Below are 14,138 nucleotides of genomic sequence, written 5' to 3' on the forward strand. Positions count from 1 at the left end.
ACAGCATTCAATCTACTTTCATCCTTTCTTTGCCAGTTCCATGCCTCACTTCCATACATCAAGGTAAGTACCAGCACTCCGTTGTGGACTGCTAACTTTGCTTCTTTGGACAATTTTTTGTTAGCGCCAACTGCATTCAGTCCTCCATTAACGGAATTACCTGCATTTACCCTTCTTTCAATATCTCTGTCAGCCTTCCCATCTCTCATAAACATACTTCCTAAATACACAAACTCATCCACCTGCTCCAAGTATCCAGAAGAATCCCAACTGCTCTTAACTGTCCAGAGCCAGTAGGTCTATGTCATAGCCTGATGGGAATGGGGAAGGGAAGGAGATGTGTAAGAGGAAAGTTGGGAAATACCTGGCTAATCTGATCTTGTTACCAAACATGGCTATAGCCATAGAGCGAAAATAAGAGGCTCTGCCATATTCAATAACTTTTCATGTTCTTTGTGTAAATTTGGTTCTTTTATAACTTTTTAACACTCTGTTTTCTGTTTCAGCGCTGAACTGCATCCGACTTCTGACCCGCATCCTGCCGTACATTTTCGAGGATGACGACTGGCGAGGATTTTTCTGGTCATCATTGCCGGCCGCTAGCTCCGAGAGCGAGGAGTCTGTGCCCCTGGCACAGTCACTACTCAATGCCATCTGTGTGAGTAAACCACTTTATTTTTAATGGTAATCAAGAAATGATATGTTTTAAGAGTCCCAAGTACTTACAATTTTTGTGAGAAGACAAAATGATCTGTATCAATGAGTTTTAAATCAAAATAATGATGCTTAACTAGTTAAAATTCACAGGTTGTAACTTGACTCGCATGTTTCCACTTTTAAAATAATCTGCAAAAGTAAGCCACATTATGAAAGCTCCATATTTCAAATATAGAATAAAAATAATTGTTTTTTAAAATATGTTATAGTTAGGACGGGTTGTTTCGGAGAATTTGAACAATTCTTCAAATTTCAAAGTTAATTTTCAGGTTCTGTGAAAGATTTTTTCAAGTTCTGTTTTTATTTCAATTCTGTCAAGCAAATACCCTATGCTGATATAATAACAGAACTTGAATAGGACTTTCACAGAACCCGGAAATCAACATTGAAATTTGATTAATTGTTCAAATCCTACGAAACAACCCGTCCTTAGATTTTTCTGAATTCGAAAAGTTCCTTTTTATATTTTTGTCATCTTCTTCTGACAGTTTATATTTTGAAAAGTTAACACAAATTATTTTATTTTTTATTTCTGTTTCAGGATTTGCTCTTTTGCCCTGATTTCACAGTTGTTAGCAGCAGGAGGGCTGGACCTGTAAGTATTTTATCCAATAATTACTTTATTTATTTTATTGTTTTACAAACAGTTACCAACTATCCGGACTTTGACATGATAGTCCGGACCGAGTTCCCAGTTTCTGACTTCCTCGATTAGGTAGTATATGTATGGTTATCTTTGACATAAAGTTGTATTAAAATTGCTTGAGAGACAAGAATAATGGGTAAAGTTGTCGAATTCCGCCTAATGCAAAGGCTCTTTAAAAAAACAATACTTGATTTCAACTTAAATATCTAAGGGAGACAAAAGTCGGGAGAGATATAAACATGCACAAAATAGGTTTTTAGGTTGTTAGTTTGGGATGTTTTAATAATTTATGCTTTTTTTCTAACCTTCAAACATAACATAGATTGAGAAAAAATGGAATCTAATTTAATAAAATGGTTGAATTTTACTCAATGAAAATTGGAGTTGTTTTATGGGACATTAAATAAAAGCTTTATTTTTTTCTAGGACAAAGCGGAAGAGCTCTCGGCACTGGATAGCTGCGAGTACATCTGGGAGGCGGGAGTGGGGTTCGCCGCGTCTCCGCCGCGCTGCCCGCCGCTTGACGCACGGCGTACCGAACTACTGCGCCTGCTGCTGGCCGGCTTCAGCGAGGCCATGTACCGACCCACGGCTGACATCACCGACATGCCCAACAAGTGGATTGCGTTAGTACACCCACAGCTTTTTTGGTACATAATCACCATCCCTAAAAGCTCTCTTTGTTGTAAACTTGAAGGCAACCTGCAATTTTATCTCCATCCTATCATTAGGAATGCCAAGTTGACATTTTGGCTTGTCACATTTGACATTGTCAAAAATCAACGATTAATACCATTTTAAACAGTCCCCTTTAATTGCGGATTTTCTACCCATTTCAGCGTTCAGTTTAGGTCTCCAAACATTCCTTTGTCCTGCATTCCTATGGTAGTCCATTATCGTCCACCCGTGCATCATGCCTTTCCCAGCAGAACTGTCCCAGATTGAAAAAATAATAATTGTATAATTTGTTGTTTCCAGTTACTTGACATGTCCAGAGAACCGCCACGCGCTGCCCATGTTCACGTCCCTGCTGAACACCGTGTGCGCTTACGATCCCGTGGGCCTGGGGCTGCCCTACAACCACCTCCTGTTCCTGGACTCGCTGGAGCCGCTGGTGGACGTGGCGCTCCAGATACTGATTGTGACGCTGGACCATGACACCACCAGCGAGGGGGATGAGGTAAAAGTACATTCTTAAAATCGTTACCATTTACTCGTTACCATTTAATATCAGAAGATAGCATTTTCTCACGCGACAGCCATAAACAGCTATTGTATTGTGTCAATCTATTGTAAGTACCCAACTCTACAATACAACCTTTGTTTATAGTTATCCAAGTGCTTGGCTGTTGAAATGATCTTTCAAATATTTAATAATGGCCGTAATCGAACTATTTATTATTATTCTACAGCTAATTGGAGATGTTTCTCAGCACTTGACTGAACATGCGAGTGGTTATAAGTTATTTTTCATTAGTTGGTTTGTAATCAATGATTTTATGTTATCTCATTATAAAATCTGATCTCATATAAAAATATACGGTCCAAATATTAATAATGCTTAAACTTCTAAGATACGAATTTAACCTGATAAAAATCATGACACTGTATTCTCCAAACAAGATACAAGATCGTCACTATACATATAACCAAAATGGAATACACACTGCAAAATCTAGAAATAAATTTTCTTTGCAACTGCGATGACCAAATAATGATCTCCCTCATCTGTACGATTTGAGTAAATGTATTTTACTTTTATGTGAAATAATAAAAATATGCTAAAATTGAATATGTCACGTGTTTGCTGCAATAATGACACAATTCCAAATAAGTTAATTTACCCGAACCGAGTTTGAATATTTTTAGTTATTGTAAAAATATCGTGAAGCAATACTGACACTTTCTGCTGTCTCGTGTCAACCTTCGGTAGTTCAGCTATGTCGTTCTACTAGTAAATAGTAGAAGTGGAAATCGTTGATTTATATTGTTATTGCAGCACACAAGCGAAATAACATCAATGGTTACTTAAAGACATATTAAAAGTCTATTATTGTAGAAGTTAAAAATTCCGAAAGAGAATTTGAAGAACAGCAAAATCTTTATAATTTATCATAATATGTCTTTATTTAAATAATTATTGTAATAAATATTAAAATGGATTATAGGAGTCACAATCAATATCAAAATGGATTATAGAAGTCACAATCAGTACAATAAATTTTGACTGATATGTGTGATAATAATTATGACTCGAAATAACCGCAAAATTCTTTTTTCCTTTCAGACAAACGTCCCCGACAATCTGTTCATCAACTACTTGTCTCGGATCCACCGCGACGAGGACTTTGCCTTTGTTCTGCGAGGCGTGACGCGGCTGCTCAACAACCCCCTCGCACAGACCTACCTGCCCAACTCCGCTAAGAAGGTGCAGTTCCACCAAGAACTGCTGGTGTTGTTCTGGAAGATGTGTGACTACAATAAGGTTGGTTTAATCGGATATATGTGTAGGGGCTCCCATAGTCGAGCCCTCTTTTTGTTGATAAAAATGTTAATTGTATTGGAAATATTAAATAAGTGAGATAGGTAATGTTGAATTTCGTAATAATTTACACAATATATTTTTACTTTCAACTTTGGGTATATTTGGAAAAAGGTTAACAACATCGAATGAGACTAATTTCGCATTACTAGTTATTTATACACGTTAGTTTTCCTGTTCACCAATCAAGGCAAAGGAATTCTTAATAGTATTTTTTGGAGAAAACACTTTAGAATTGTTAATCTTTTGAATGCGTTATTATGCTCCGTTTTATCTATACCCGTACGCGGTACATATTTTCAAATACCTATGTACGCAATTAAATGTCAAATTATAGCATTATGGCATGATTTTTTTTTATTTTTTTATTGAAACATATAAACAAGGTTACAATTTTATAACAATATAAACACCAATATTTCAATCACTCTCCTAATAAAGCAGCTGCTTGTGTTTAGGAGAGGACAACAAAATATTTTTACATTTGTTTAAATTAAACAAAAAATATTAGTAATTTAACAAAAAATAACAATAAAAGTAATAAAAATATAGGTTAGTTAATAAATGATTCAAAGAATTGAAAAGGCAAAAACATATTTCTAAACAATAAGTAAAGTTATGAGGTGTATGAGGTGGTACAAGAGTATTTTAATTTAATTTTTTTTTTATATTTTTCGTAGTTTTCTTCCGATTGTATATCAAGGGGTAATTTATTAAATAATTGCTGATTTATTCGACTATATAGACAGGACAGATTATTCTCCACAATATCAAAACAAATCCTCATGTGTCAACACTCTTAGATGTTTATAAAAACAAAAACATAAAATTTCATACAAAACCGTACCGTATCTTTTGAATGTGGTCGCGCCATTTACTCGTCGTGTGTGTACTTAGGCCACTGCGTTGATAGACACAAGTGGGACATCATGATCACTTATCATTTTTAGTTATGAAAACTTTTTCTATAACTCAACACTTAAAAATAACTCATAAATTTTATATCACGTAATAAATATTGTTTTAATTATTAAAGCACTTAGAGGAATCTGTGTCGGTCACATTTTTTTGGAACTATGGTAAACTTTAAAACAGGGTTCGATACATAAAGACACACCGCATTCTTTACATACGTATCTTGTTAACTGCATTCTTCTATTTTTCAATCGGCATACACGACATCGTCTGGGCGGTTTTTTATATTTTGTTGGTTGATGGAATCAATTGGGCCATATGCTTAGTGGCATATTTCGGCAAAACCTGAAACAGGTTGAGGTGGGCTGATGTATTAGGCTCTGGTATTTGAGAAATCTCTGGTTTATATTTCTCAACTAGTTGCATAATAACCGCCAATTGAAAATCTGCTAGAGATTTTTTATACCTGTCCAAAATAAATGAATTCAATAAATATAGGTTAAGTATGTAAAAATATGGTAGTCGTTTGTTTCTCGAACAATTTCATTCATAATTGAGCGATTCAAAAAAATCACTTTCTGTTGAATTTTTGTTAAATTTTACAGAAACGCCGGATTGAAAATAATCAAATTCGTGTACTATTGAAATATGAGGTCCAGACACCCATGAGTGTAACACTTACATACTCATTCGCTTGAGTTTCTGCATCTGAATGTTCCGAAGCTTCAAATTCATCCTCGGACATTTCATAATCAGAATCCAAAATGTTTAATATATTTTCAATTTCATCATCTTCCAAACTATGGGCCATTTTTTATCCGAAAAATCAAATGAATTAAAAAACTAAAAACTTTTTGTGAACGTTTCCTAACAATTTTTGAAATAGTATGTAAAATACGAAAATAACACGCACTTTAGTAATATGTAACTAGTATATAACAAAATATATTGAAATTAATAAAGGATATAGTGAAGTCAACAACTCAGTTTTGTAACACAATAAAACGTTAAAAAATATGCGCAATCGGCACAATAAGGTCACTCGCGGATACAGTAAAATTAAATGCGTTCGACGAAACACGAGAAATTAAAAAAATATATATTAATATCTCTAGTAAACCAATAAAGTTGAATTTTTCGTAATAATTTAATCTTACAAGAACAAAGAATGTTATCGGCGGAGATTCCACAGATTAAATCGGCGCGCGCAAGCGCAGATAACAAAATTGGACTAACGCCATCCATTGACAAAATTGTAAAATATGGCACTCGAAGGTGCGAAGAGTCGCACTTGATTATCGATGTAATTAATAATAAATAATAAAATAAAATATCGAATTCTTGTAGATCGTGATAGTTCTACGAATGTTCAAGCGAGCGGGAAATAAATTTTGATGAAAGACCGCTGGAATATCGGCATTCAAAGTTTCCGTATCAACTGTTGATACAGCCGCGTGTGAGTATGGACTTTTTGCCGTAACAACAGTTGATACGGCCGCGTGCAAAGAGTTAAATATATGAGTTATAAAAGATGCTTGACACGACTGACTTAATTGTTTGTCACTTTTATGGATTTTTAAGAAATCATATAATTTAGGGGTTTTTGGAATTTTTATTTCAAAAAAATTCTTGTTGATGTGAATTGTCTTGAAATATTACGGATTTACATTCGACTTCAAGATACATTACAAAATAATAACAAATTTATAATGTATTATTCCCAGTGAGTTTACAAAACTCATTTCGGGAAAGACAACATTAGATTAAAGACAAGACAACATAAATACATTCATATAAATAAACACAAAAGTTATTTTAGAGTTCCAAAGAAAGAATTTGTCAGTCATTAATAAAACTGCTAAGTAGTTTTTAAGAGCTTTTGCCAATGTTTTTTTTTTCGTTGCCAGAAGTTTTAGGTTACTAGGTAATGCGTTGTATTGCTGATGTGCAATGTATTGTAAGGTTTGGTTTTGATCCATTAAATAAAAGATAATTAGAATCATACATTTTTGGACGCATGCTCTAATGTTCACAGATGTACTAATTTTACACAGTTTTGAAATAACACAGTCCACGGAGCGTAATGGTACAATGTATCTGTACTTAGAACTGAGAACAGAATCGAATTTCAATTGACACCAGAGATAATTGTACCAAAAACGCAAAATTCAACGCGTTTATATTGTCTATCAGTGACATCAATTACCCTATCATATGACAACATGCTACACTAGCGATATCCATAAAAACGACTGCACACACAGGATCTACTTTTGGGACATTTCTAGACAATATCGGTAAAAATACAAATTAGAAAGCGCAAAACTCCGCCACTAAGTACTAAATAAATTCAATTAGCCGCCATTGTAAGGAATGTCAACATCAACATAACTACACTAGCGCCTCTAGCGGCCAGAGTTGTTGATATTGCCATTATTTTACTGGAGTTGGACGTATTATTAATATTATAGGGTATTTGGTGTCATATACGACGTACAATGGAACCCATTTCCCATTTTTCATGACTTACATGACTTTTGATCAATGATAAAAATCTGAACTAACCTTATTGTATTTGTTCCAGAAATTTTTATATTACGTCTTGAAGAGCAGTGATGTTCTGGAAATATTGGTGCCCATACTGTATCACCTCAATGACTCCAGAGCTGATCAGTGTGAGTGTTTACTGTAAAACTATTTTCCATTGTATGTGCTGTCTGATAATTTTATATAACTCTTTGTAAGTATCCCAACTATATCTATATGTTTTTAAAAATGTGAACTAAGTCTTTCTAATCTTAACAAACTTTGGCCGGGAAAGGTAGTTCTACCCGATCGGTCGATTGATGCTCAACGGAAAAGATGGAATTATTCAATGTTTTTATATTAATATTATAAACAAATCTTTTTGTTTATAATATATCAAAAGGTGCCAACTCTATGTACGTATTTATTAAATCGTAATGCAAGCCTTTTTTTTAATATTTATCTTCGTGCCTTTCGTTAACATCGGTATTTCAACAAAAGGATAGTATATTATTTGTTATTGTAATAATTCAATTCATGGAATGAGGGTTTTTTATGACCGTGAAACCAGATTCGAATCTCTTTCTCTGTTCCGCACCCACTCAACTCCTATGTGGGAGCGAGCGAGAGATTTTGGGTGTATTTAAAGAAAGCAGGTATGAACAAATACCGATAGGCGGACCGTAATAAACATATTACAAGATTAATTGAGTTGCATTTCAGATAATATTCAATTTTCATTTAGTACTTTTATTGCTTGGGTATGCTGAGTTACTATTTAGAAAGAAATTATTAAAATATTTTAATTATTTTCGAAGATATAGCCATTTAAAACAAGTTAAAGAAATTCGAGTGGGACCTTTATTTTCGTCCGAAATCAGCGTAGCGCCAGCGCAAAAAATTCACAGCCGAAATGTGTTAATTCTTGTCTTTTGTGTGAAAGAATATTTTATCAAACGGAAACTATATTTGAACCCGTAGTGCGGTAATCCTCCCATACACTCATCACACCGGAGATGTGGAAGTTTTTTTTTTGTAATGTTTTGTGCGAAAATGAAAAAAAAAAATTTGTACTGTAATAAAATATGTACATTTCTTACACAAAACGTCACTAAATAACCAAACACCGACGTTAACTTCAATTTATGGAGTTGTATTACAAAAGTAGGCTTTAATTTCAGACAATAATTTGATAGTTGGGGTGTGGTATCTATGTAGAAATCTCATTCAAATCACGTATTATTTTCAAAGATATAGCTTATTGAACCAAAATCTATTTTCTCGAATGGGACCCTGGTTTTCGCCCGCATCAAGTATATATATTTATTTTTTTCTTCTTTCTTGATTCTTGAGGATTTAAATATTAATTTCATTACAGCTCGTGTCGGTCTAATGCACATTGGTGTTTTTATCCTCCTCCTGTTGTCGGGTGAGCGCAACTTCGGCGTTCGCCTCAACAAGCCGTACACCGCCACCATCCCCATGGACATACCCGTGTTCACGGGAACGCACGCAGATCTGCTTGTCACCGTGTTCCACAAGATCATCACCACCGGACACCAGAGATTGCAGCCACTGTTCGATTGCCTACTAACCATATTGGTCAATGGTGAGTTATAAAAAATACAAACACAATAATTCAGTTTTCATGAAAAATTATATTGTTTAGTGCATAAATTATTTTTTTTTTTAGTTAAAATTTTTATAAATACTTTGGCACAGTGTTAAATTAATATTTTTGTCATAAAACTGTATAAAAAAGGAAAAAAATATTTCCGGTACCGGGAATCGAACCCGAGCCTCCTGGGTGAGAGCCAGGTATCCTAGCCACTAGACCATACCGGATATGTTGAGAGTGGCGAAAATATGTGTTTTGAGTATTCAAAGCTTATTTATAATATAATATATTTTACCCCTCTCTCTTCACTACACTGTTTAGAATTTATTGTTTTCTAAGATAGCCAGGTTTCAAACCAATCCACATTTAATTATGTTCTAAAAAACTCCTTTACTGGCTGTGTATTTTATTTTATTAGCTATGGAGGAATATAACCAAATACCCTATAATATTAATAATACGTCCAGCTTTAGTGAAATATTGGCAATATCGACGACTCTGGTCGCTAGAGGCGCTAGTGTAGCATATTGACTTCTACATTCATTTCAATAAGGAAGTTGAGTGAAAAATATTTTGACTTATAAAAAATATGTCCATGTAGATCAAAAAATATCGATTCTAAATATATAAATATATTTCTATATTATTATTTGTATCATACGTATCCAGACCTCCAGAATATTTCAAGAGAATTCATATTTACGCCAAACTCACAAAAACACTTCAACCCCGAAACCGCTCGATACCGTGTCGCCGACACATTTGGAAATCTTTACATCAAAATAACTCAATCAAATGATGTATTATATGTGATTAATCAAGATAATTACATAACAATATAATAACAGAACCTGAAAAACATCTGAAAATAATCATCCAGCACCTCTCTCGGACACACCAACCCACGAAGTGACCACAGCTAGGAAAGCTACTCAGTATTTACGTAGGACCCCCTCCACTACTCCCCGGATGGAATTCCATGATGGCCGCCGTCTCCAACCAATCACAGCCCAGCGTGTCACCTTGACTTTCTTATCAAACACTGATAACAGATTCAAATGTGATTAATTGTGATATCATCAGACTGGATTTACGGGAAAAAGATGCAAGATATAACTACGAAATAAATATCAACATCAAGAAATGATTATATACTAATATAATAACATGAATAATTATATCTAACTATATTTGTTACCCTTTGGGAAATGTTCAAACCAAAGATATTTAACTTCAAACCCAATATGAAAACTTGTATAATTATTTATAAAATAAATAAACGGGACTGCGGGAGATGGTTTTGGTAGATTGAACTGACTTGGTGAAAGGTATCATATTAAAATATAACTTTCCTCTCAACAAGATAATTGCAGAGAGGAAAAATACCTAACCACTTTACTCCTCACGAAAGAGGATAGAACGCCTTCGAGAGGGTTCGATTTGAAAACGTTCTATAAATAGAGAACCGAATTCCATACAGAGTCAGTTCAACAACTACTTCTGAGAGGGAATCCTCTCTCCTGAAAAACCATCTCCAAGTCTCCAAAAGTCTCAAGAAATATTTTCAAGTGTTTTTATTCAGTAGTAAATTCAGTTTTTGCTAGTAATAAATTCTTTTCGTCAGCTCAGATCTGGAAATAAATTCCTCTCTGATCGTGGCTTTAAGCTCCACTACCATCCTCTACAACATCTACCAAGACTGAAAACGCTGACAAGTGTACCCAGCTACCTTCGTATCTACAGTTATTGTACGGACGGTTTATTGTCTCGTACAATTATTCTTAGAATTAGTTAAACGTTCTTGAAAAAGCATTCAATAGCAATAGACTGTATACTCTCCACGATTGGTCGAAAGAATTCTGACGTCACATGTGTCGTGACTTGTACGTACAACGGATCACCTATGGTGCATCTCTTTCTATTACATGAGAGATGGTCGGTTTAGATGAGAGAGGTGTATAGGCCAAAGGTTTATTTGGGTTTGTCAAATATATGTACGTATTTGTTGTTATTATTATATGAAATGGATTTCTAAAGATACATATTCGTATAGTGCTTTATAATAATATGTTGTTTATTGCATAACTTAGAAGTTTTTATTATTATACATGTCACATAGCATGTGATACACTTCAGGCCGCCGGCCGCCCAGAAAAGTCTCACAGTGAACTGGGCTGTAAACCGTTATTTTACTTTTGGTCTTTACTTTTCTGCGCGGTGGTCCTGAATTCGCGCGGGGAACGTCAACAAGTAGCGACGGCAATACCGCACAAGTACCGTACCGGGCGGGAAAAGCAAATATTCTAACTTAAAATATTAATTTAACTATGAAATCTTAATCAATTTTCTTTTTTTTTTAATAACATCAATTCTAATAGACGGTTAACATTGGTAAAAAAATTACTGGAATTCCTTGTTGAAGAATTAAAAAATTTTCCATACAAAATGCTTAAGCGACGTGGTTTTCACAGTTCGAATGACGTCACTCCACACCCCGCCTCTTACCGCTCGGATTCCGCTCGTTTTGGCGGGCTTAATAAAATTTAAACTTTGAGAATTAATTTAATTATGAAAACAAACTTTAAAAAAAATACCAGTATTTAAGTTTGAATGCGAACATTGCTAAAAAAAAATAAAAAAAATGGACTCAACTTCCTTATTGTGGCAAATTGAATTTATTTATTACTTCAGTTCAGTTCAGTTTCAGTGCCGGCAACCCGGGCGTTTATTTAATTTCATGGTTGTTTACATTGTTTTCTTTTCTTTTACCCGCCTCACTAGACAAAGTCTGTTCCGAGGCGGGTAAATCACATATTATATTTGTTCCAAAAGAAATGTATGTATTTAAAAAAATATATATATGTATGTAAAAAGACAAAAAGATACAATTATGTGGTGGCGGTGTTTTCTAATTATTTATATTTTCATCAATATTATCCCAAAAGTAGGTTCTGTGTGTGCAATTTACAGATATAATATTCACAAACAAAAACACTCTTAAGTCGTTTTTCAGGATGCCAAAGAACGTTAACAGGTTATTTATAATTGTGGGAATTGAATTAATAATAAATAATTAATTACAACAAATGATTTACACCCTGTAATATTAATTAGTCCTCATTAAAGTTGACATAAATAGAATTAATGATAATATTTATTTACATAATATTTTATTACCTTTCTATATCATTAAAAACAGAGTTAATATCCGCTTTATTATTTTTTACTAGCTGTACCCCGCCACGCATAGCTGTGGCTCAGTTTGTCTGTGCAAAATAGAGAAACAAAATGCGAGAAACAGATGGCGCTGTTTAAAAAAAAAACTTTACTTTTCACAGGTGACTTCTATACAATATAGGTATATAAAAACACACGCATATTCAAATACATACAACGTTGTCAAAATTTTAAAGCAATCGGTGAAGAACTTTTGGAGATTTATGATTTTGAACAAACAAACATTTACATTTTTATTTATATAGATATATAGATAAATGACCAAAATCAACGTATGTTACAAAGTCGTATGTTTTCCCTCCCTAAACACGAGTTATTCTCAATTAGGAAGGTATTAATTAACAGCTTGAAACATATGTTATATACTTACCCTTATGCAGATCATTTGAAATAACATACTGTTGTACAGCACGTTGGTATATATACTTTGTAATTTTTTTAATGTTAACCCCCTGTCTGCTGTACATTTACTGATGATTTTACTTACTTTTATCAATATGTATTATTGTCAAATAAAAAAAATTTAGTTACCTATTTTTTTTCGATTTCTATGATTTATTAAAGTAAAATAGAGAATATATTTCACATACGATCCATTAAAATGTGAAAGAAAATCAAGGTGCGCTCATGCCGCTAGGAGGCGCTAATGTAATGTGTTGCCATCAGAATGTATGGGAAAACTCAGAAATGGAGGTAATATTATTAATATTATAGGGTATTTGATATAACTCAAAAAATAAACAAATAAATAAATTTATAATATAAATTTGATCAACTGTGTACATTCAATGTAATTTCTAGTTTGTTAAATGATAGAGTTTTGGTAAATTATTATTATTATTTGCATTCTGCTGATACGCTCATATCTGATTTCATAATAAGTTTAACACTAATTGATTTGTTTTCGATGACTTTGTTCATGCATCCTGAAGTTTGTTCCGTACATCCACAACTGTAGTTTTTTTAACAACTATTATTTGCAAGGAAGTGATGCAAAAGGTGTTTAACTAAATAACTAACTTCTTAATTTTGATTTGTGTGTGCATAGTGTCCCCCTATCTGAAGACGCTCTCCATGGTTGCAAGCACCAAGCTGCTGCACCTCCTGGAGGCCTTCAGCACGCCATGGTTCCTGTTCTCCTCACCCACCAACCACCACCTCGTCTTCTTCCTGCTCGAGATGTTCAACAACATCATCCAGTACCAGTTTGATGGTGAGTGAGTACTGTATACGTGTGTTCTGTGTGCGATGCGGTGTTTCACGGGCATTCCCTGACCAAATTAAGATTAAGTAAAACACTGTAAGAACATTAAAATAGAAAATTGATTCACATGCAACCTGCATGTAGTACAAGTACCTGGTTTGGTAAATAAGTAATGCGGCCTGCCTGCTAAAGGGTTGGATAGGTTGTATATCACTGCGTATGCAATGATTAAATTTAATTGGTGCACTTTTTTATAGAGATGGTTGATACCTGAAATTGGTTGTCACTGCGCTTCCAGATGCAGATGTGAAACCGGTTCTTTATCCAGTTACTTTTAGAACCGGTTCCTCAAAAGAAATAAAGAAAAAACCATTGGGGGGCGGATGTTTTTTAAAGAATTTCTGAGAAATTAGCCCATATTAGGGGTGGGGGGAGATCGGCTAGAGAAATTCTGACGATAGGGAACCAGTTCCTCAAAAATTCGATTTCTTTTACCGCTTTTTCGGAATTTTTATAGTATTTTTTAACTTTAAAAAAGGAACCATTTCCAAAGATATCTGGATCCTCGGAGATAGATATATTTAAAAAATATGTGTTTACAAACTAGGTCAAACGTTTTCATTCATGCTGAATTGGATGTGACCACTCCCAAGTCTGTAGTATTAATATTTGGTGAGATAAGACAGTTTTTAGGTAAGATACATTAAAATAACAAAATTATTCAAGCAAAAAT

General features: G+C 34.0%; 1 protein-coding gene and 1 non-coding gene across 3 annotated transcripts in view; one reads left to right on the forward strand and one right to left on the reverse strand.

Annotated features, from left to right (window-relative positions):
• Positions 1 to 14,138, forward strand: part of LOC149420183 (protein HID1) — a 35,430-nt gene that overhangs the window by 3,064 nt on the left and 18,228 nt on the right. For both annotated transcript variants that reach the window (XM_089636446.1, XM_089636447.1), the window contains exons 3-10: positions 507 to 658; positions 1,259 to 1,312; positions 1,790 to 1,989; positions 2,342 to 2,543; positions 3,651 to 3,848; positions 7,405 to 7,495; positions 8,725 to 8,955; positions 13,250 to 13,414. In XM_089636446.1, coding sequence (XP_089492572.1) covers positions 507 to 658; positions 1,259 to 1,312; positions 1,790 to 1,989; positions 2,342 to 2,543; positions 3,651 to 3,848; positions 7,405 to 7,495; positions 8,725 to 8,955; positions 13,250 to 13,414 — 1,293 coding nt within the window. The remainder of the gene's footprint in view (positions 1 to 506; positions 659 to 1,258; positions 1,313 to 1,789; positions 1,990 to 2,341; positions 2,544 to 3,650; positions 3,849 to 7,404; positions 7,496 to 8,724; positions 8,956 to 13,249; positions 13,415 to 14,138) is intronic.
• Positions 9,120 to 9,191, reverse strand: TRNAE-CUC (transfer RNA glutamic acid (anticodon CUC)). The gene has a single exon. It is a non-coding gene; the product is annotated as a tRNA-Glu (tRNA).

The sequence above is a fragment of the Hesperophylax consimilis genome, chromosome 10 (assembly GCF_061612785.1).
Source record: "Hesperophylax consimilis isolate HC1 chromosome 10, BYU_Hcon_1.0, whole genome shotgun sequence".
Classification (NCBI taxonomy): Eukaryota; Metazoa; Arthropoda; class Insecta; order Trichoptera; family Limnephilidae; genus Hesperophylax; species Hesperophylax consimilis.